Raw genomic sequence first — 25,132 nt, 5'->3', positions numbered from 1 at the left:
CCCTGATTTGTTCAGCTGTGTCGCTTGATGATGACGTAGGAGCCGACTTCCCCAGTACAGCTCTGAGCTGTTAAAGCTAAAGATAAGATTTACTCCACAAAACACACCGTCCTGTTGGGGGGGGGCACACACGGTGAAGCTGCAGGTAGGAAACAAACCAACATGTTGTTGTTGTTGTTGTAACTGAGCCTTTCTTCTTCGCTTGTCTCTTCACGTGTTGTAGCTTCAGCCTCTGTGTTTACAAACAGCATCTGGCAGGCTTAAGCTAACGTTAGCTAACTCTTCACACTGTCGGTCGGTGTGTTTTTGGACCAGAGGGATGTTTTCCTGTTGCTGTGGTCATTTGAGGTTTCAGCTTGGACACTCTTGTGCGGAAAGAAAGTCACACCAAACCCCATTAAACATCTGGAAATTGAATCGCGGGGGAGAGGAGGGATTGGATTTAGCCAAATGCAGCCCCCCCCCCCCAAAAAAACACCAGACCTTAACAAGAAAGTCTCTAAAAATGTTTAGAGTTTAAACAATTAGTCAGTTCAGCTAATAGTCGATCAACAGAAAACTTTGATGATAGATTGATTGAGTAAATCGTTTATCAGCAAAATGTCAAACACTTTCTGGTTTCTCCAAGGTGAGGATTTTCAGCTTTTCTCTGTTTTGTATATTGCTGCAACTAACGGTTACTTTGATTTATTGATTATTCTGCAGATTATTTTCTAGATTAATAGATTAAGGTCCGGCACAGTTTCCTAAAGCCCAAAGTGATGTGATCAGATTTGTTTAACCGACAGTCTTAAATCTAAAAAATATTGAATTTACTGTCACATAAGACGAAGAATAGTAACAAAACCTTACAAACGATGAGCTGAAACTGGGGAATGTATGGCATTTTTGCCTTAAAAATTTCTGAATCGGTTATAAGAATAGTTGCAGATTATTTTTAATTAATCAGTTAATTGTTGCAGCTCTAGTTTTATATCATTGTAAACTGAGTATCTTTGAGTTTTTGACTCTTGGTCAGACAAAACACCTCTGGAAAATTATTGTTTATTGTCTGACATTTTTTAGGCTAATTGTTGAATCCATCCATCCAATTGAAAACATAATTTTGTGTTTAAGTGTTATATTTAATTGCAAATATATTATTTATTATTATTGCTAAATGCTGTTTCTAAGCCCTCTCCACTCTTGCTGGTGAATAAATACGTGATTCTTAATTTCTTTCTGTCTTTCCCAGCCTAAAAGTATCGTCCAATTCAAACACACAGAGTTTAACAAGACTAAGAGTCTATGTCTGTAAAGAATCTCTTGTTGTCTGTACAACAACTCAATAGTTGTTGAGCCATTTCACTCTGCCACAAATGTCAAAAGTCAGGGGATCAACAAAGTCAGTAGGATTCATGGTCCTGGAACCGTGAATGTCTGTCGAACATTTTATGGCAATCCATTCGACAGTTGTTGAGATATTTCAGGACCAAAGTGGTGACCAACTGGTCAACATTGCCATCCCTAGAGCCGTACCGCTAGCGTGGTTAAAAATACTGGAATTAGTCATTTAAATAACCACCATTTGTAAATGATAATTGTAGAATTTGATCTCCATCAGGTTGCTAAAAGTCCCAAATTCCCAGAACAAATACAGAGGACGTCGCCACGATGTCCTCTGTGGTAGTTATGTCCCTGTCTGCGGTGCAGAGACGGGGGCACATCCTGCTGCAAAGAACAGTGGCTTTAAATGCAAGAAATGACACTTTCCAGTATCTCTTTTTCAAATGATAAGTTCCTCTGACTGTGCGTATATTTAGTCCTGAAGCAGGTGTTAAAAGGATGTTGTTAAAGACGAGGCTGCTGAAACGTGTCCGGCTGCTTTAGGAGGCACTGTGGTTGGTCATTAGTATCCAGATAATGAGGTGTGAGTTTCTCTGTTTCACTCGGCTGAGCCTGTACTTACACCTAATGAGAGGTTGTGTATTAGTGCATTACAGTGCTTACAGAGCTGTGATGACACGGTTGCATGAAGCTGGACTAATCATTTACAACAGTCCCGCTCACTTTGGTCATTACACGACCAAACGGCACGAAGGAAAACTACTGTTTAACAATTACATTCTAGCGTGAGGTATATTGGGATGGTGGAGGTGGTTGAGAATTTATTAGATTTTTTCTTCCCAGGTTCATTCAATAAACATTAAATATATCAAGTTAATCAGGGGAAAATGCAAGAAAAAAATGACCAAAAAAAAACAACAACTCCATCTGCTGATTAAGACCAAATATCAAACCAATAACAACAAACTAAGAGGTAGACAGTGTTAAAATTAAAGCCGTGCAAAGATATGAGCTTTTATATTTGTTTTTAATTTCCCAGTAGCATTCCCTGTGTCCCACAATGTAAATGTGTCAACTGTCTGAGATTTTTTCGTACCATTTCACTTTCTCAAAATATCAAGTAGGAACTAATGAACACGCACTTGACTGTTTGCTAAGCTCTTAGTTACTGTTGCAATGCCTGTGATGCTTCTGAAACAATGACGGACGACTTCAGACAGAAGTCGATAAAAGCGGCTTGTTATTTCTAACCGAAGTCGGCCAATTTTGCTAAAATGACAGCTGTTGCTAACAGATTTTATTAGCGTTAGCTAGCTGGCTGATTAATATTAGTGTTAACTCCACGAGTTAGTTGATAACTCTTTTTACAACTAGCTCGTTTGAAAATGAGAACCATGCTAAGGGCCATCATACTGTTATTTTTCTCTATGTAAGTATTCAAACAGTATTTCACTTTTACACAAGAAAAGGCTTTGTGCTAGATTGTTAGTTAGCTCTAGTATTATAATACTAGTATAGTGAGAAAGAAATGTAATATCAGACCTTTATTTTTCTCTATTTAAGTATTTTCAAACAGCGTGTTTTAATTTTTACCAGAGAAAAGGCTTTGAGGATGAAGGCTAACCATTGATTTTGGCAAAGTCATAAACTTCCACAAATCCAATAGAGAGCAGGATAGAGCCGCTAACGTTAGCGTAAAACTCTGATCTGATAGACGTTAATCGGTCGCTTATCGTTCCAGTCCTGAACGAGGCTTTTTATAACTTCATCTGTAACCCCACAAAATAATGTAGTTAGCTTAGTTAGTTTGTTTTGGAAAGGCTAAAATAAAGACACCACCCTCCAAACTCTTTGTATACAGAGTGTCGCTTCAACATGTGGAAAAATCCAAAGTAGGCAGACTTACAGTTGCTAAGCTATGATTGGATAGCTACTGTTCAGGCGAGGTCAGGTACCTGAATGCCTCCGGAGCTGCAGAGTCTGGATCTGTAGATGTGGGCCACCTGCTGCCCCCGTGTTCCTGCTCGACAACTGCTACTACAGTTGTTGTTCTTATTAGTCTTATGACTATTATTGTCATTATTATTCCTATCACTATCATTCCTATTATTATTACTTTATTAATATTAATATTACCACTACCATTACATTATTATTTTTAAATTTTAGGTGGAATTTGCATTGTGTTTCCCTCTGTCTCTCTCAAAACCTAACACGGCAGCGGCGGATGGCCGCCCACCATTGAGTCTGGTTCTGCCCGAGGTTTCTGCCTCTTAAAGGAAGTTTTTCCTTGCCACTGTCGCCAAGTGCTCGCTCATGGTGGGATTTGTTGGGTCTCTGTAAATAATATTATAAAGAGTACGGACCTGCTCTATAGGAAAAGAGTAATGAGATAACTTCTGTTATGAATTGGCGCTCTATGAATAAAATTTAATTGAATACAATCTCATATTGCACACCATCTAGCAGTCCTGTTAGCAGCTCTAAACGGCTAACAACAGGCAGACCTTGTGTGTTTTCTCTTATGGGGGATTCGAGGTTTCTCCTAGCCAAGCCCTATGGGGTCTCTGATGGTTTACAGATCCCTTTTCCCTTCGGACCTTCAACATGTCTTCCATTCTCTCTATAAAACAATAGCTCGGCCCCCCCCTGCAAATGCCGCTGCGCAGATAAATTCACAGCATGTCAAAGTAGCTGCTAGGGGAGGTTTCTTCTTCTGTCAGCAGCTGTTTTGCGGGATGGTCGCAGCCGCGGTGAGGGCAGGCAAAGTGCTGGCTGGCATGTGAACAGCAGGCTGCGACACATGCCAGGAAAATTATGTAAGAACAGCTGTGGGAGTTATGACAGATCTCCACCAGGTCTGACACACCTCCAGCAAGCAGTCAGAAGGTCTGCTTGTCATCTTACACTGGCAGTCAGAAGCTTTTGAACAGCCTGTGGTTTAGTATTTTACTGTTTTGGGTTAAATCTGAAGCAGTGTGCTCATTACAAATACTCTAAATAAGAAAAAAAGAGGATGACTTTTCATTTGAAAGAAAATGACATAATGAAACTCAGATTCCTCATTCCAGGTGAATAGTTTTTCCACTCTGCAGCTGTCCAATTTCTTAATGCAAGCAAACCTCTTATCCCTGTTTTCATGCCTTATTAAAGGCTTTCAGATGCTCAGCTCTGCTTCCTGAATGTTTCTGTGCACTGGTGAAGTAGTTTTTGTGCCTTAACCCTTAATGCAGTCGGCTTTCTGCTACACTCTGTACTCCTATTATCTTGTGTGATTTCATGTCCAACTATATTTGGCAGACCAGTATTTAACAGAGTTCTCCCAGTTTATAAATGTCCCTGTACAGTAAAACATACCTAAGTTTGTTTTTTTTTTTCTTTTCTTTATTTCTTTTTGAGGTTTCATGTCACTCTCATGGTGACTGTTTCTGTCCTCGCACAGACTACCACTGGGGCCAGATGCATAAAAATCTGTGTAGATTCACAACTAAAACTGTGTGTACGCAGAAAGACAGAAATATGCAGACGCAGTCTTTTCGTCAGATTTATAAAGCTGTGCGTTCGCCTGACTTTTTTTTAAATAAATCTCAGTCTTTGTGAAACTGGACACACGTGCACGAGCCTCATTTCCACTCCTACAGTTACTACTTACTTAAAGGATAATTCAGGTATTTTTAAACCTGGGCCCTTATTTTTTTTTTTACGTTTTTTGGGGGTCTGAAGGACCAATAGGTACAAAAAGTTTTGGAACTGGTCCAGTAGATCGCCTCAGCCGGCAGTTGTTGCAGGAAGACGGCGGTGGAATCGTGAGTTATCTTACTCTTTAACAAAAAGGTCTTCTCTGGTATCTCTGTAGGTGTCAGTGGCAAAAACAAGCACTTTTAGTGGATGTACTTTTGACACGCGCAATTGCCCCCAAGGATTATGTTGCAGCCATTGCAGCCCGTTTCGCGGCTGCCGGCTGAGGCGATCTACTGGACCAATTCCTTGTTGTACCCATTATTCATTTAGTCCCCAAAATATGTAAAAAAAAAAAAAAAAAAATAGGGCCCAGGTTTAAAAATACCAGAATTACCCTTCAAACCTCCGTTTGCATATCAGTACTTCAGCCTGCTGCAGCCTGCTGCAGAGTTTGCCAAGTAGCAGCATGGAATTGCAGATGTACAAATTTGACTCATTTTCTGAGCATGTTGAGAACTTTTCATCATGTTGGCTTAAAAGTTGAGATTCAGAGTTAATTCTTGACCTTGAAAACAGCAGTCCTGCTGATGAAGATCGTGTTGTATGGCCGAAAGCTCCAGAACAGCTACTTAAACAGGCCTTGTGGTGAGATTGTTTGGTGATTAACTGGTGAATAAATGTTTATTCATACAGCATACTGAGAATGTGTCCCGCGAGAGACAGCTGCCGATGAGAAGTTATGTTTTCATATTATGTTTAGGGCTGCAGTTAGTGATTATTTTTATTATCGATTAATTTATTTTTTAAATGATCGTTTTTCAATCTAAAAAGACCATCCCAGTTTCTCACAGTCCAAGGTCACTTCTTCAGATGTGTTATTTTGTCCGACCAACAGTCCAAAACCCCCAAATATTAATTTTACAATAATCTAAAACAGAGAAAAGTAGGACATTTTCATATTTATGTGGCTGAAAACAGACATTTCTTGTTATTGTTGCTTGAAAAAAATAACGACTAACTGATTATTGCTCATGGTGGGATTTGTTGGGTCTCTGTAATTAATTTTACAAAGAGTACAGTCTAGACCTGCTCTATGGAAAAGTGCAGTGAGATAACTTCTGTTATGAATTGGCGCTATATAAATAAAACTGAATTGAATTATTAAAGTACTTGCTGATTTTTAAAAAAAGTAGGCCATGCTCAAATCTGATACTGTAGCAGGCGAGGAGCTAACACTCAGAGGGAGTCGCTGAAACTTAAATTACAGGAAGTTGTGTTTCTGGTGTTTTTAGGTCTGCAGGGATGCACAGCTCCGTGCGTGAAATCCACACCTCATCGGAGCCTGACTCCTCCTACTTCCTGCGGGTGGACTGGAGGGGGCGGGGCTTAGGTTCAGGCTTCCAGTTGCTGCTGACTGATGGACAGCATGCTTGGAGAGGAGACGGTAAAAATCTCACCCAGCATGACCTCACAACGTGTTGTCTCACATTTAACATGCCTGACCTGACAGATTTATGCTCACCTGATACTTGGACAACCTCACCTGTTTGACCACACACACACACACATACACACACACACACACACCTTTCTCACTTTAGAGCATCGTTGACCTTTTCAGCTACGCTCAGTGGAAGATTTATTAGTTTCACCCAGTGGTGGAATGTAACTATATATATATATATATATATATATATATATATATATATATATATATATATATGCTTTTTACTTCACTACATTTATCTTACAGCTTTAGTTACTTTATATACTGCTGGGTAGCTTGTGAATTTCCCCTCTGAGGATCAATAAAGTTTTATCTTATATATAACCTATAATAATACATCATTTATTTTGTATTGTTAATAAGAATCTGTAAAAGTAAGTAGTAACTAAAGATATCAAAAAAATGTAGGGGAGTAAAAGTACAATATTTGGAAGTGGAAGTATAAAGTATTTGGGAATGAATATACTCAATTAAAGTAAAAGTTACTCAAAATTGTACTCCATTACAGCACTTGAGTAAATGTACTTAGTTACTTTCCACCGCTGGCAGTTCGTGGTTGGGGCCTTAAACTCCTCGGCCACCATGGTGCCCCTACTTGTTTAATTCTTACTTAAACTCATTTTTCTTTGCTGTATTCTGTCTCTATTTGCTGCAGCAACACTTCAGGCTCATCCTCTTTAATTCCTACATTTCTTCTGTGTAATGACTTTGTAGTGAGTGAGGCGGCAGTGTGCGGCGAGGCAGAGGAGCTGGAGATGGAGACGGAGAGGTACATCAGGGACCTCCAGCAGGCGCTGACCGAGGCCGAAAACTCCACCACTTACAGCTTCACCCTGACGCCGTCTCCACCCGACCACAGCTCCACTGTCACGCTGGCATATGAGAAGGTTCAGAAGGACATCTCTGTGAGTGAAACTACGCTCATTAGTCTTCGTAATATCTCAGTATGATACACAGATGACTGCTGCAGCTGATGTATGAGCACACCTCACTATGGCTGCATGGTGAGACGCGTTTTAGACGAAGGAGTGAGTGTGTTTATTTAAATTTCCCCCTCTGCCAGCAGACGAGTCAGAAGATTAATTTCAAAAAGTGGTTGTGTTTGGACTTTGCAACTTTATCAGTAAAATGTAAGTGGATTGTTGACATTAAAGCCACCTTCGGGGTTGCTGATGTTTGACGTGACGTCAGCGCTGCGTATGCTGTTGATAGCGGCGTCGCCTCTGCTTCCTTAATCTACCTCTGATGTTTAAAAGCTCCAGAGAAAAGTGCACCGAGCTTGTTTTGATTTCCTGACTGAACCAAGAAAGTGAAGAACAGAGTGTGAAATGGGAGTCTGCTCTCGCCTTCAACTGTTGATGTTATTTTAGATACTTGAGTCGTGGCTGCACGTGATCGTTACAGTGTTACCTCACCATAGAGATCGAATACAATAACAACTAGAAATAACCATGTGTGAGGATGGATACGTTCTATAATCGGCTTTAGATCTGTGGTTGGCCTTTAAATGGCTCATACAATAGGTGGTTGTGTTTGTTCTGATGTGATTTTCATGTGGTTCAAATCATCTGCAGGTCACAAATCAATTTAACCCTCGCAGCTGCAGCAAACTGTTCACAGATCAGCGATTTTGGTCTTAATTGATTTATCATGTCATAAATATGCCTATTATAACACACCATTGGCTTTAAATGTTGTCTTCGCAGCTCCAGTTGTATTGTCATCATTTAGCTGAGCGTCTCATCTTAAAGTCCGAGTTATTTTCCTTCAGTTTGCTCTGATGTGATTGGTCCCCAGAGGATTCATTTTAAAGCAGCAATAACAGATTTTTGGACACTTCGAGGCAGCGCAACAAGCTGTAAACACTGACATGTTATCACCTTTCATTACACGGCTTTGTTGAATACTCGATTCTGATTGGTCGATTACGGCATTCTGCGCTCTGTTATTTCTGAAGAGCAGACCGTTGCTATGGACGCAGTTCTGATCATAGACTCTGGAGTCCAATCATATCAATCCGTGGCAAAAAAAAAACACATTTTCAAAATCCTTTTTTAAATCAATATTTGGTGTCAAATGATTGATTTCTTTAGTAAGTGTAATAAGCGGGATACGCTGTACATTATCCCTTACTTAAAGTTTTTAAGGCCAAAATCACTCCACTCTCTCCCATTGGAGTGATGTTTGTGTCAGCTGATGAAGGTCTGTCCGGTCTGTCAGCTCTGCGTTTGGTCTCCAGCAGCTGCTGAGGGAAACATCTGGCTCTTCAGCTGCTAGATGCTCCGCTATGTTCACCAGCTGCTCTCTGACTGCGTCTGCCTGCTGTCTGCTGCCGAGCAGGTAGTGCACAGCGGGTTTATCGGCTGTCTGCTGCTGCTGGAGACGAGGTTGATGAACCCACAGACAACGATCACCCAGATTTATACAGTACAATCAGCGATAAAAGCAGCGAAACATATGCAGGTACGAACAGAGCCTGCGCTACGTAGAGACGAGAGAGACGGCTCTTACGACGCACAGAATCATCAATAGCATGACAACAATCAACAAATCAACAGATTGCTAGGCCCGGTGAAGTGTGGATATCATGCACAGTCCTGGTTCAGTCTCAGCGCCGTCCTCAGCGTCGTCTCCGGGTGTGGCCTGCAGCGGTTTGAACTGCTTTCTCAGCTCTCTTTTTTCATTCTGACTACTTTTGTCACTTTTTGTGTGAACAACTGAGTGCAACTCTACAAGGAAAGATTGTCTTCAAGGAGAGAGTGTCAGAAAGTGTGCACCGGCATTCCCATATTTGAAGGATTATCTGACTCCTCTCTGTGTCGGCAGGTTTTTCACCTTCCAGTGTGGCCGTTCAGAACAGGTATAAACACTTTGGGCTTTCTTTCGGACTCAGCTTTGCTTGTTTTGTAGTTCCTGTATCAGTTCTCATACTTGTAGTAATTCATTTGAGTTATTGTTTCTGATTATCAATGTCTTTTTTTAAAGCATTTTAACATTTTTTGGAAGGATAGCAAATTTGCAGACATGGTGTGTCTATAAAGATAAATGCTGCATGTTTTTCTTAAAGCTGCAACAATTAGTCAATTAATCAATTGACAGAAAAAATATTGGCAGCTGTTTTGATAATCTCATCGTTTGAGCAATTTTTTCAGCACAAATGGCAAAAAATTACTGGTTCCATCTCCTCAAATGTAAATATTTTCAGTTTTTTATACTCTTCTGTGACAGTAAACTAAATATTTTTGGGTTTCAGACTGCGGATCAGACAAAACAAGACATTCTGAAAAGTCACCATGGGTTTTGGGAACTTGAATTTGAACTTGAACCTGAATTTGCTAATATTTTACAGACCAAAGAGAAAATTATTGGAAGATTATTCGATAATGACAAAAATTGCTAGTTGCAGCCCTATTCCTTTCAATTCAACAATACTGACTTATTAGAAGCATTTTTGCGACTGATTTAGGTGAATCAGTGTTGTTAGGAGACCTTATGAAACAAATAACAGCTAACAAAGAACAAGCTAAAAACATAGAAATGCATCTGTAGTGCTGTGATTTTTGTTGTGTGAAAACACAGATGTGAGGGAGTTGAGCAATTGACTGAATAGTCCCTGTTTAGGGGTCACTTGTGTTCAACACATTCATTCATGAGACACAAAACTTATGTTGCCATGGTAGTTGTGACAGAATGGAAATCAAAGTGCGTCTGTTGCAGCAACGGGGAAATGAATCGATGCTTCCTTTTTAAAAAAACGAGAGTTAGAGTCGATTTACAGAAGTGTGTCGGGATGTGTCATCGGTTTCTCTTGCTCACCATAAAAAAAAAACCAAACAGTAATTCATCTATCATGAAGTTATGAGTCATAATGAAAAGGCTTCAGTCTTATGCCTGGTCATTCCCCTTTAATCACAGCTCCTGTTCAACGCTGCAAAACACCAAAAGAGCCCAGAAGTGAGACTCTCACACACACGTACAGGTGTTACCTGAGGTGGTTAGCATACCGAACGTGTGTGTCTGTGTGCTGAGGCATTTTGTCAGCATGTTCTCTGTAACACTGCTGACTCCCAGCTCAAATAAGAAATGTGTGTGACATGTCTTTTTGTGATGGCATTTGGTATTAATGTTGCTTTGTGTTTCACAAATGTTTTCTGTTATTGAATCCACTGACTTCAAAAGATTTAAAGGCTTATTCTCACAACTGATACAGTATTGTGTAGAATAATCAGAATCAGATGGTCACAGTTATTGTATAAACCCATTAATTACTATGCATTTTTCAACTCCTCCTTTTTATTTGAATAGACGATAATACATCACCAGGGTGCATGTCTTTAAACATAAAAGCAGCACAAGAACATACAACCTATGGAACAAATATGGTAACGAAACATCATCAATAAAACACAGTATACAAGAAAACAAAACTAAGAGTCTACAGCCATGCTAGCCGCTCTGTGACATAGGCACAGTTTTAAAATGTTGACCTGATGGTGGCGCTAGATGAAAAGTTAGTTATTACAATTCATCCCGAGGGGAACATGAATGAATTTCGTGACAATCCATCTAATAGTTGTTGAGCTATCCATCCATAGAGCCATGTCCCTGTGTGGCTAAAAATACCATTAAAATGTGAAATAAAACACTGTGGAGCAAGATTTGACACACAGTTTTTAAATGTAAGATCTTAATTGCACTTCGAATAAAGATATTTTTAGTTTGGTGTTAAAGGCGGCCTGTAGCACCTTCCAGAGTTCAGTCTCAAACTGAGGATATAAAAGACGAGCGCTGTCTGTCAGGATGCTCATGGCTGTACAAGTCATTCACACCACGATGTCAAGTGGGACCTTAATCAGTCAGAACTATTTCCAAGAGCGACTGACACTTAAAAAGTCCTGAGATGAAGATGACAGATGAAGCAGTTGAACCAAGGACGACTCGAACGTTGTGGTTCAGTGTCGGCATCTTAACCCTACGGGGGGGGTTAGTGGAGCTGGTAAACGCTAACAATCAGTGTAGTTACTACATGACGGTTTAAACAATCCCATTCCTCGTTAAATATGTGGCCTTGTTGTGAAGCTTAATAAGAACGATATATTTAAGTGTAATCATTTCTACTGATGTTAGCGGAAGCACCCTTTATTTCAGGCCCCTCCACTGTAAAACGCTGAGGGAAACCCTGAACATACAGATTGTTTTTTTTTTTGGGGATTAATTTGCTCACCTACCTTGCATTCTTCTGACCGACATATCCACAAAAACCAAAACAGTTTGTATTTAAACAGATTTGCTAACTGAAAATGAAAGTCAGCAGAAAAATCAGAATTAAAGTGTAACTACAATGTGAGCTGAAACACTAAGTGAAAGTAAATAAAACGACTCGCTCTGAATAAAAACTGCTTTCATTTTCACCCGTTAACGCAAGCAGACCATTGGTTTTCCATAGTGTTGCTAAATGATAAGTGAACCTTGTACAGGAGCCATCAGGGTGGTGACGAGCACAGGACGTGTGGAGAAAGTGTGTTGCTGCTGCTGTTGTCAAGGTTAACACATGTTATTAGTTTCTAGAAACGGTTGTTTGACTGTTGCACATATTTAAAGGAAACTATGACTAAAAGTAAAAATTAATCAAAACAAAACTCAAATGTTAATTTCAGAAAATGAAAACTGGAAGTGTAAGTGTCCTTAAGAAACTAATGAAAACTAAAAATGAAACCTACATGATAACTCCCCTGTTACCTTCCTCCATGTGTCTGAGCAGCTCGGGTGTCCTGTCCCTGCATCAGTGTGAGCACAAAGGGGGAGTCAGTGAAGGACAATATGTATAGTATGTGTGCTTATGCGTAAATTCATTTAGTACTGCAGCCAAACAACCATTTGACATTTTAGGTTTGTGTGTGTGTGTGTGTGTGTGTGTGTGTGTGTGTGAGAGAGAGAACCTGGGGTAGACAAGTATCCCAGCATGCATTTCACATCAACCAGAGGTGATGGTGGAGGATATGAGCCAGACTCACAATTTTTACTGCGTCACTAAATTCAGTCGTTTTCAGGCCAGAAACGAACCATTTAGATTTCAGATATGTGGTGATTTGATTTATCAAAGTATTCGCTGCCCCAATGTTTTTAGATGTAGATGTGAGGAGATGCTAGCCAGGAGATCATACTGTTAGCAGTACAGCAGTACTGTTAACAGCTCTGTGGACTTTTGGCTCCTTTTTATATGTACACATCTCACAAACATACATGGAGCGCCATAACCAAGTGGCTGGCATAGTGTACAGGAACATCTGCACTGAGTATGGACTGGAAACCCCGAGGTCAAAGTGGGAAACACCTCCAAAGGTGGTAGAGAACGACCGAGCCAAGATCCTGTGGGACTTCCAGATCCAGACTGACAGGATGGTAATGGCGAACCAGCCTGACATCGTGGTGGTGGACAAACAGCAGAGGAAAGCCGTTGTGGTTGACGTGGTGATACCAAGTGATGGCAACATCAGGAAAAAGGAACATGAGAAACTAGAGAAGTACCAAGGGCTCAGAGAAGAGCTGGAGAAGGCCTGGAAGGTGAAGGCGACAGTGGTGCCCGTGGTCATCGGAGCACTCGGGGCAGTGACCCCCAAACTGGAGGAGTGGCTACAGCAGATCCCTGGAAGAACACCAGACATCTCGGTCCAGAAGAGTGCAGTACTGGGAACAGCAAAGATACTGCGCAGAACCCTCAAGCTCCCGGGCCTCTGGTAGAGGACCCGAGCTCGAAGGATGAGACCACCCGCGGAGGGTGAAGGACGAAGTTTTTTTTATATATATATATATATATGATTAAATTTATATTTATCTGAAATATATATAAAAAAACAAAGGCAGTTACATTACAGTGTGACACCAGTCTAATCACCTGAGCCCGGCTGAGCTGCTGATGTCCCTATCGCACCTTTAGCGCACTGTGTTTGGACTCCTGACTTCAACTTGACAAGTTTCAAACGCCCAAGGATGCGAGCTCAAACTTGGCGTACTCTGTATTGAGAGAGGTCCATTCTTTTACAATAAACCTGCTGTTATATTATGACTTTAACATTCACCAGCTCTATATTAGCACCAACATTCACCCACTTGGGCAGTAAATTCAGAATAGGTGGGGTTGCACTCAGAGCTTTCTCCCCACATAAAAGTGTCCGGCGGTTAATTAGTGTGAATCAGCTTTTGAAACAGTAGCGTCTCTATGACTACATGAGAATCCTTTGCCCACATCAACAGTGTTTCGGCCAACATTTTCCAGCCAACCCACCGGCGTCTCAGACCAGTCAACAAACATCAAGCTCCGGCCGGTAGCTTTACAGCTCAGATCCCTAATATGAGCAGTCAGGTGACAGCTGAAATTCTTATTTCTGGTCAAATTGTAACCTTTAAGAGCTTAATTCTGCCTGAGTGTATACGATTAGGCAACAACTGGAAGTGTTTGCCAGAAGAGCTTAAAAGGAGGTATTTTTTCATTTCGAGCAGTGTTTTAGTCGGCTGTTTAGTCAGAGGTTATTTACTTAACATTTCTAAGAGGTGGTGAAGTAACAGCTGGCGAACATTAGACACTTGTAAATAACCTGAAGTGGCAGAGAAACACAGCACACGGTGAGAAAGATGTGAGAGAGTGAGCAGGAGGAAAGATGAGGATGAAATGAGCCATAAAAGGTTGGTTTCTATCACAGTATGGCGTGTCTTCACCTCAGCAGAGTGTCTTAGTTAATGGCCTGTATAGAAATTAGGTTAAATAATTAGGGACAACTTTCAGAAAACAGGTCTATAAATGCTGTTATCTCTTCTGTCTTTCTGTCAATACAATATAATGACGATTTGTTATGGGAAGGGAATGTTGTGTCAGAGATTAAAGGATTCATCCAGCCTGCTCTAACACCACATTTTGGCTGTTTATCTCTCTTCTTATCCAGTCTGTAGAGACGCACACAGCTGCAGACACACAGCTGTGTCTCCCCCCGTAAAGGTCAGTTATTTAGGGAGCTGATGGTCAGAGAGGTCAGTGGTGATAGTCGCACTTCAGCGTTTTATCTGTGTGTAAACATGTTTGAGGGAAAACTGCGTTTCCCTGGGACAGTTGTCCTTATGTGTCACTGACCAAAAATCTTTAATCAGAAAATGATAACATAAATCAAATTAATTAACAGTAACTTGGGAAGATATCCCAAACATTTCTATCTATAAAAAGCTGCACTTTAAGGCCACATTAATCAATATTTTACATAAAAAATTGATCAAATTACTATGTGTAATTTGAAAAGGGTCGCTGGTAGTGATGAATCCACAGAGAATCATCACCAGCTCTGCAGAGGATTTCAGTCTGTCTTGGATCACTGTTTTGATGTCACAGAAAACTTCGCTCTCATCAACTTCATTTCCAGCAGCAGCTGATTTCAGTGAGAAAGCTGCGATGAACTTATTGTACACTACCTGCCCGTGTCACAGCCTGTAAGGGGAGCACACACCAGCTGCATATGACGTGCGTCAAAAAACCCGCACCTGTTGTTTTCTGTGGTGGCATCGTGACACGGATCATCACGGGTTGATTTAAGCCCCGTTCAGACTGGATTTATGTCTGTAGGGGAGGTGGGGAGGTTTTAACATCACCGGCGTCCGGTGCGCGTTCACCCCCACCTCGGTAATAATTCCAGCCACAATGGCCTCCTGTTTTTCTGTGAACTCACTGGTCCTCCTGTAATTTAAAACCCGTCCACAGTGACGTCCTTGTATTACAGAGTGGATCTCCGAGCCTGAAGAGCTGCTTGTCCTGTTACTTCTATTGTCTTTATTTATCAGCTCAGTGTGAAATTTGACTTTTGTGTGAAAATAGAGGAAGTCAAAAATGTTTTTGCTGATCTTATAGACAGAAACATGCTAACACCAAAATATAGGCCTATTTGGGAACCAGTAATGACTACAGAGCCTACATTTGTTTGCATTTTGGCAACTTGTCCCCATTAAAAGCAGCCGAACCAGCTGTCAGCAGCTCCTGTCTGCAGTGGATCCGTGGACGTACAGACAACTCTCACTGGATTACTGTGAGACTGAAGAAAACTTAAAAACATGAGGATTCTCAGGCAAGTTGTGAAGCGTCTTTTTTCCAAAAGTTCTAAGTGGATTTATGGATGTTTATCCTCGGCGGACATCAGAGATAATGATATCCTCTGGAAGTGTAAGTCACACTGAATGATATCAGTGTTTCATGTCTGTGTTTTCAGATTTGACGCACATGACGCAGTATCTTTGCCACCCCTTCAACTCTCAGGCGCCCCTCTGGGAGGCTTTTGTCTTTCTGTTTTGGCTTTGTCCCGCTGAATGTCCATATCTATTACAGGCCACATCTGTAATGTCACAATGGTTAAATGTCTTCCAGTTCAGGTTGGGTTCTGCTTTGCTGAATGTCGTCCCGGAGCCGGCGGAGGCCGTGAGAGAGTTACTGATCCACAGTCTGCAGAGGGGAAATACACTGGAGCACCACAACCAGAAACTAGAGGAGGAGAACCAAAGACTGAAAGGAGAACAGCAACGCATCACAGCAGAGTAAACGCACACAAAACACAGAACAACCAGAGTTCCCACTGCTCAATACCAACACCACACAGGGTTCGGGGATGATTTCCACATCGGAACAGTCCAGAAGTTTCACAAATTCTCTCAGAAAGTTGGGGAAATTTTACAAATAGGTACTTTATAAACATATTTATGACATTAAATGGTGGTTTAAAGCTGGTATTTTATCTCAAATGGCCACTTCAAACCCAACTGTAGTGAAAATGAGCCTGTTTAGGCCTTTTCTGAGTACAAACACTTTTTCCTTTTTTGTAATAATTTAAATGCAGTGGTAGAAAGTAAGTACATTTGCTAAAATACTGTCAATGCTTGTACTTTTCCTTGTACTTTTTACTTCACTACATTTTTCTGACAGGTATAGCTACTAGTTACTTTGCAGATTAGGGTTTTTCATACAAACCAAATGATTGTGCTTGTAAAACATGATTTATTGGTAGAGATTAAACTACCAGTACTAACAGTATATAAAATAGTTTAGTCAATGCAGAGCCACTTTTAAATACATTAAAAAGCTGCTTACAAATGTATACATCATTAATAGTAATCAAATAATATAACATATATATATATTATGTTGTTATTTATTATTATATGTGTAATATTTTATTGAAACCAGACTATTACATTTGACTGATAATACTTTTGTACGTTTACTTTTGAATTTGAATGCAGGACTTTTACTCGTCATGCAGTATTTTTATAGTGTGGTATTGGTACTTTTACTAAAGTAAAGGATCTTGATACTTCCACCACTGCATAAATCAAACTTCTGAGATGCATCAGTGTTTAACTATGTCTGAACATTCAAAAACTTTGCCTGAATACAACAAAAAATGTTTAAAATCAGGAAGTGCATAATCGTAGAATAAGTCAATTAGACTTTCAGTGCTTCGCATGTTTTGATAGTATAGCTGATATACATGTTTTGAGGGTTACGTGAAGTCATTGGATTTTACATGAAGACCTTTGTGGGAATCCTGCACAACACACGGCGCCACAGCAAGATTAAAATCACAAGTTTTTGTTCCCCTAAAATCCATCACAGGGTTCCCTCTGAGTTATTTCCCAACTCATGTAACACTGTGTGGGGTGGGGCCGCCTCCCTGCAGCTGTACGTCACTTTGAGCTATGAACTGATGTCACAACAGTGTTGATGTGAGTTAATCACACCCAGCTACGTCTGAGTGGCCCTTGTGATTCACATGGCTCAACATGCGGTCCACCTCAACTCATTATGTACGTCAATGTAAAGGATAAGTTACATATTTGTGTTATTGTCAACAAATCCCATGTAAAGACCCAAACCAACAATGTGTCAGTCCGTCTCTCAGTACTGTCTGACTTCCTGTCTGTGCCTCTCAGCTCCATGCCCATTGGTTCCTACTGAAGATGTAAATCACAGATATATAGTTTCATGTTTAAAAAGGCTCAGTCATTTCCTAAAACAGCTGCTCGCTGTAGTTTTTATCAAACAAACAGGAGGGATCAGTGCGTTTGTTGGGGACTATTTCCAGCGGCGGATGAATCCACATGTGGTGCTGTAGTGAGTGTTTGGGGCAGCAGGACGGTGTGTGTGGGACTGAGTCAGAATAAACTACTATGGATAAGCAGCATTTAGTTTTTATGGACCACATATCTGGAACAAACTCCCAGAAAACTGCAGGTCTGCTGCAACTCTCAGTTCTTTTAAATCAAGGCTGAAGACTTTTCTGTTTGCTGCTGCCTTTTATTAAATCAAATAATGATTGAACAATGGAGCACAGAGGAAGAAGATCCATCAGGCTGTGAGAGACACACAATACTTGTTAGTAGATACATTCACTGTTGGTTTTGATGTTTTTCATGGGATTTGTTGACTATAAGAAAAATATAGAATATCCCCAGACTTGTACTTTAAGTCATCGGAATTAAACAACATAATACACATAATATTTAAATGTTTTGGTTTTTAAAAAATATTTTTGTTAAAGACAAGAACTGCTTTGAAGTTTCGCGCAGGGCCACTCCCCTTGTATCATTTATGGCTTCGTAATCACTCCGTCGACTGCACTACCCATCACTGATCATCAGTAGTGGTGTTATGTTGCTAAAGGGAAACATTTGTGTTTACATGTACTTTTCATTGCATCCAGGATGTTGGATGAACGCTAATACAGTGAGGAGTCACTGAAGAAGAAAGTGTGACTTCCAGATTTTAAGACTTGTTTGTGTGTTTTTGTGTTGTATATTTATAATATATTATATTTTATATATAAGACTGAAGCGCTATGCTGGTGGTAAAGAAGCCCTGGAGGCAGAGCTGTACTCTCGGTTTGTCCTGGTCCTGAATGAAAAGAAAGCCAAGATCCGCAGTCTACAGGAAACTGTCACACACCTGCAGGAAACCAGGTATATACAGCCTGTTAGTCTTGTAGTTGTTTAGCCAGTCACCCTGTGTGTCTCCTTAAAACATTAAAGCATTAAAACGTGAACTGTTCAGTATTTACACTTTGAAGTGGTGCAGGTTTTTTTTTTATTAATGCTTAACTATCTTGCGCATGAAGTCCTAAAAATGTTATTTCAATCATGTTTTTCAGCTTTGTTGTATTTTGTAGATTAAAAAAAATCTATTTAGACTTCAATCAGCCCTAAGCTTGAAATAAATCCATATTTAAATTTTTAGCCATATTGCCCAGCCCTACCTTCAACTGAAATTGTCAAGTGACAATTTAACTGCTTTCATCCCTTTCTCTTCAACCAACAGTTCAACTGCTTTCATATCACACTCTTAAAAAGACAACTCAACTGCTTTCAGTTGAGCAGGGATTACACTTCAACTAACAGTTCAACCGTTTTCAGCACTTTCGCATCAACTGAAACTTAGGCCCATTGCAGTGAATAACCTTCAACTGACATATCCGCTGCTTTCATCTCTTACAGTTCAACTTCTTTCAGTGCTTACATTTGAACTAATTCTTCAAACACTTTCAGAGCTTTAACTGACACTTCAACTCCTTAGGTGCTTCAACCTAACCTGAAACTCTTACACGACATCTCACAAGCGAAGAACTAACTTTTAAAAATGTTTAACTTTACACTGTTTCAAACAAGACTCAACTTAGTAAGAGAAATGTTTCAGCTGCACATTTTCAGCCCGTGTAAATTTACTTTTGAAAAATTTTATAGTTGCTCAATACATTTCTCAAGAGTTTTTGACGCCTTGATTACTGCAACTCTCTGATTCATCTCTTTTGTTGTAAAAGTCATGTGATATTTAATTAATGCTTTGTTCATTTTCATGAAAGTTTGGTGGTGATTTTTAAACAATTGTGTTTCATATTCGTATGTCTGGTCTCTGTTGTAGGAGTTCTGAGGGACAGAAGAAGGTGGATTCAGTGAAATCAGACCGAACGGCGGGTCAGGAGGAGGATGAATATGGCGGCAGTACTGACGAGGAGCCAGAGGAGGTGCAGCCGACTCCAGCCTCCACCTTATCGACCCGGGGTAAGAGCTCAGTGAAGCCTCGTAGACTCCTGCTTCTCTCCTGTCAGAAGAGTTTTCCTCAAACTTTACATCGTCTCCATTAACCCTCAGATGTGAATCATAGAAGCAAACTAGTATCAAACAGGCTCCTGACTTACACAGAAACATTTCTTTTAGTTGAGTTTGCACTAATATTACAAATATTAGTGGAAACCCAACATTATTCCCACATGGAGACAAATAACAGACGTGAGAAAAACGGAGAGAGAAAACACAGAAAAAACTTAACCACTAAAACAAGTATTATATTTGCATGTTTTGGAAAAACAAACACAAAAAAATCAACTGGATGCTCAGTTTTCTTTTCGTTCTGTTCAACACCTTGTTTGTTTTGGAAGTTGGTTTTGACTCATACTGTTCATACACTATTTAACTTCCTGAGCTCTAGTATCTCACTGTAGTTTAATGTCCTCTTAAGAAACTTCCAGCATAATAAATTTAAACTATAAACGGGCATATTTCAATAACAGCATGTAAGTAACTTGTAGATTCTGCACGCCAAAAACCTCATTCCCTTTTGCACATAGTAGGTTTGTTCATCTTAAAGCGTGAAAGGACTTCATGTTGTTTGCATTTCATTATGTTTGCAAGTCAAAGACGTATAACAAATCAAACTAATATACAAATGTGCAATCTACTGTATAGACACACGCAGGCAAACGGGACCACCAGAAAAGATCCCTCTTTTGACAGCTTTTACACCAGCGACCATTGCCTTTTTAATCACATGTATAAGCTAGTCTAACACGGGTTAGATACAGGGTTTACTCGACCTCCATAGAGTTGTTGTTAAAGACATATGCCTCATATTGCTGGTGCATGTTGCTGTCAGTAGAGCTTTTTCACGGCAGACATTTTGACTTGTCATAGCAGGAAAAGCACAGGTGAAACACATTTGGTTAATGATGAAAGCCGGGCAGACACTGTATGGATTCGGCCCGATTTCAGCCCCGAATTGGTCGCCCCATCTAATTATAGAATCAGGCAGAATTTCTGCCAGATCAGCTGTCGCTTGGCGTTCAGTTTGAGGCCATGATGCCTGATTAATCACCTGAACGATCAACAATCTGGCTGTTGTACGATTGGTTGGATTTCTGGCAGGTCAGAAATTTTGGTCCTCTGTCTCCAGCTTGAGCAGTTCGACTGTCCGATTTCTCACATGTCTGCTGTCAGAAGATCCATTATGACCTGTTGTGAGCTAGTTTTAATATTACTGTAGTAGTATTTTACATGTTGTGGCTAAAACTGCAGCCTTGAGACAGCTGAACTAAAACTGAACTGAACCAGACGTCCTGTATCTTCATAATAGAATTTCACAAAGTAACGCTGCCTTTGTTTAGGACGCCGTCGTCTTGTTTAAATAAACTTTATTGGAATTGTCAGTGGACAAAACCTTGCTGGGGTTTTGTGTTTACGCTCAGTGTGAGCTCCGCCTCGGGGCCGGTCAGTTGATCTGTACAGTGTGAGCATAAAAGTCGCAGGTTCTGCTCGAGCAGGAAGGCAGATTAAAATGTGTACTGTGAGTTAACACAATGTACGAGATGAATAAAAACGCAGCGTGGCACTAAGTAGATTCCCTTTAGTCTCAGGTGTACGTAGGTCCAATATCAACCTCAACATGCTCACGTGAGCTACAGCTGTTGTATTTCAGCAAAATGATTATTTTATATCTTTGTTAAAAGGACAATGTGCACAAATGATATTGGTTCTTAATGTGTCTCTTGCCTTAAAATTATGTTTTCCATGTATTTTGAGTTTTCCAGCGCTTTATTTTTAACCCGAAAGGGCAATTTCAGAATTGTATCCCATTCAGACACTGCAGCAGCTCACTTCGCTGATGAGTTCCTCCCCTCTGGTTAAAGTGCTGCTCATCAGTAACATCAGCTCCTCCACTGATTGTATGAGAATTCCCCAGATTGCCTCACAATGTCCAGTATTGTGTCAAAATTCATTACAAGGGGAACTTTTTCCAGGAACATTAGTTATATTTGACGGTCATGACCTTGTCTCCATTATATAATGTCTACATATTACTTTAAATGACAGTTATGGAGTGATTTTTACGGCTCATCTACAGAAAGTACTTGATTTTGCCATTTGAACGGGTGAGTCAACATTAAATCACATGCAGGCAGAAAATTGCAGTTGTAGGTGTTTTGCCTTTGAGGGCTGATTACTGATCACTGATGGCCAAATATTAGACATGCTTGAAAGTCACTGAGAGCAGAGCAGTAACAAAAAACAAAAAAAGCTAAATATGGGTTTTTTGGTAACATATTTTCACATTAAAAGTTTTCACATTTTGTAAAATATGACTGTGAAGATTATATTTTTGGGAGCTGTTGTCATGGGAGCTGAGTGTGTTTCCACCAGTCTCGCTGAGATTTTCTGTGTTTTTCATGCCCAGAAACTAACCATGACATCACTGAGGAATAATGTAATGCAGAGTAGTGGGCCTCCGTGAAATGATATCCCAAAACACCTTTAAATACAAGCAGCTTCTAACATTGACGTTACACTTCATCAACATCTAGACTTCTGCTCCCAGATGGCCTGGATATGATTAATGCGCCACTAGCAGGAGGTTAGATGTATGGAGTGTAGGTCTGTATTAACAGTAAGAACATAAGTTACCTGTCATGGAACTGAACCGGGCTGTGAGAGGTTTTTTAGGGGAGTTTCTGCCCTCCTCTTAGCTGCTTACATCCCTGATTTTTCCACTTTCTCACACATGTTAAATTGTCCACAGCCAGGTTGGGTTCGTTTGATACGTCAAGGCTTTTTCAGCAACGTAGGTGTCCCCGTTCTCTGGGCCTTCCCCTCCGTCTGGTGAGGAAAAGCTGGCAGGATTGTGTTGTTTCTGTTGCCACGACAGTGACTCAGACGGCCGTGCGTTGCCAGTTAGGGCCAACAGATAGATGGAGGAAACTACACCCAGTTTGAGTATGGGTGTGTTTTGTGTGGTATGTATAGAGGCTGCTGCCACTGGTGAGAGTGGCATCACTGAAAGGTTACAGGTTTGATCCACACAACAAAACAATCTATTGTGGATGTCAAATTGTCCTTGAGCCCATTCTGGTGAAGTGTGTGTATATAAAAACCTTTTTAATGGTCCCACCTGGTAAAAAGTAATGGAAAATTAATTTCTGTGCACTTTTTAGATCCTTTGGGCACTAACAACAAAAAACAGTTACTTTATTTTCAACTAACCACGCACTTTTTTAATTATGAGCTTCTACTAAACGGATGAAGTGTCTATTTACAGCAAACAATCTGCATAGATTTGTCTCCATTAAAGTGAATTTTATGGCACATTTTATGGACAAGAGCCATGCTTGTATAAAACCCAGTAAATGAAATACATATAGCATAAACATGAATCATTTTTCAAGATTAATAACTAAAATAAAAACAATAACTTATGGTCACATAAATAATCGTTTGGGTGATGGATCCTCTTCTTGTGGTTTTCTACAAACCATCGCTCTCTTGTATTCAAACACAAGAAAACTATTTCCTGTTCACTTCGAAGTGGACACAGACTTTGGGGAGAAGTCGCTCCACCTCTGGTTATCAGAGTGATGTGCTCAATGTTCAACTCTTTTGCTTAAATCAGTCTTTGTTGAATCATTTGTACCAGTATTGGAAGTATCTCCATGGATTTACCTCAATTTACCCCTATTTTCATTGAAAACATCTAAAAAATGTTCAAAGAATAATGCTGACATAACTTTTATCTTAGTGTTTTTACTAACTAACGTTACTAAGATAACCCTTTATTGATCCCCAGAGGGGAAATGCAGGTGTTGCAGCAGCACAAGGACAGAAGTAAGTACAGATAAATAGACAAAGTAAAAAAAATAAAAAAAATTAGATGTATATAAAAAATAGAAACTCTACTAGAGCAATTCAATTCAAAAGTCAACTTCATTTAACTATTTTCTTTACCACTTGGGGGCAGCAGAGAAAAGCTATAAACACAAAACTGACATATTATCACCTGCTAAAGCTAATATGTCAAATTTGTTAGCAAACAGTTGACCAATGACACATCCAGAGACACAGAGCAACATTAGCATTCAGTTGATGTTGTTTTTGTGTCAACGTGATGAATGTAATATTCATATAATGAATATTCACTCTCCTTTTTGGCTCTGTGTTTGGTCTCCACCAGCTCCTGAGGGAAATATCCGGCTCTTTAGCTGCTAAATGCTCCACTATGTTCACCAGCCGGTCGCTGTTTGGTGCTGAGCAGGTAGCTTGCTGTCGGTTTTTAGAGCTTTTTAGCTGCAAACAGCTGCCTGTTGGAAACGACGTTGATGAGACCAAAACCGTAAAACCAAAACAATGAGCTGAAAGACCCTAAAATGCTCCGAAATGCTGAGGGAAACTGCAGAGTTGGTGATAATTCTCTGTGGGTTCGTCACTACAAGCAACACGTTTCACATTACACATTTAATCCATTGCTGATATAAAAATACTGATTAGAGCAGCTTTAAGAACAACACATTTCAACAAGATATCACAAATATAAAATGTGCTCGACTAACAGTAGAGAAACCCATTAAAGGGGAAAAACAAGCTGTACAATGTGCTTAACTATTTGGCATCTGGCATTTGTCTGCCTCGCTGACACCTGTCTGCTTTGTTATGGTTTTACTTGTTTGTGCTTCAGTAGGAGTTTAACAGACAGCTTTTACAGACTGCTTTAGAGACCTGCGTCAGTATGTTCACAGCAAACAGGGAGGACAATGTGGAAACCAGTCACCAAATTGAACGGAGAGAAATATATCAGCGGCAATTAATGTAAGAAAAGGAAGAACACGTATTTGTTTCCACATTTTCCACCATCCTCCTCCTCCTGCTGCTGACTTCAGCGGCCGTGTTCCTCTGCTCTTTGATCCCTGCAGCGTGTTGAGTTGCAGGTGGAGAGCCATCTGCCTCTCTGCTGCTCCATACACTCGTCCCGGTGTCCTCACGTTTAAGGACAGAGGGAGAGAGGGGAGGTGATGAAAGCAAGAGTCACGAGCAGATGTTGGCGAGATGCCGGCTGCCATCTCTCAGGCTCAAACAGTAGACGAATGACATATAAAAACAATTCATTCCAAGTTACGTAACTTACTGTTCATCCCCAAATGTTAGAGATAAAACTGGATATCTGTGTTTTTAAAATCCTCTACTGCACACCTGGAAGTGCATCATCCCATTTCAACCCTGGAAATTTACCATGTTTGAAATCAGGATTTAAAACTGGCCTCCGCTGATTTTACACATGAAGATCAGTTTACTTGTTATGAAGAGCACTTCTCAGAATAGTTTGAGAAAATAACCCTGATTTGAAAAAAGAAAATTGCATGCATGAAGAAACCATGAAGGCTTTCTTTCCCATCTCTGTCCGTACGTCAGGCACAGACAGCAGATTCATGTCTTATGATCTGAGATCATGAACTCCGTGACGTGTAATTGTGTAATTAATATGTATTTAAACTATCTGTCTCA

The 25,132-nt window shown here is 40.2% G+C and overlaps 1 protein-coding gene and 1 long non-coding RNA gene across 2 annotated transcripts in view; both read left to right on the top strand.

Moving 5' to 3' along the window:
• Positions 1–25,132, top strand: part of xrcc4 (X-ray repair complementing defective repair in Chinese hamster cells 4) — a 34,647-nt gene continuing 9,515 nt past the window's right edge. The window contains exons 1-6 of the mRNA XM_044174388.1: positions 1–145; positions 6,300–6,451; positions 7,229–7,419; positions 15,915–16,081; positions 18,368–18,499; positions 19,455–19,594. Coding sequence (XP_044030323.1) covers positions 6,310–6,451; positions 7,229–7,419; positions 15,915–16,081; positions 18,368–18,499; positions 19,455–19,594 — 772 coding nt within the window. The 5' untranslated portion in view covers positions 1–145; positions 6,300–6,309. The remainder of the gene's footprint in view (positions 146–6,299; positions 6,452–7,228; positions 7,420–15,914; positions 16,082–18,367; positions 18,500–19,454; positions 19,595–25,132) is intronic.
• Positions 8,521–10,370, top strand: LOC122865656. Its single transcript, XR_006375516.1, has 2 exons — positions 8,521–9,374; positions 9,768–10,370. It is a non-coding gene; the product is annotated as an uncharacterized LOC122865656 (long non-coding RNA).

This window comes from Siniperca chuatsi, linkage group LG18, assembly GCF_020085105.1.
Source record: "Siniperca chuatsi isolate FFG_IHB_CAS linkage group LG18, ASM2008510v1, whole genome shotgun sequence".
NCBI lineage: Eukaryota > Metazoa > Chordata > Actinopteri > Centrarchiformes > Sinipercidae > Siniperca > Siniperca chuatsi.
Note: the sequence above shows the minus strand (reverse complement) of the source record. Positions and strands in the feature narration are given on the sequence as shown.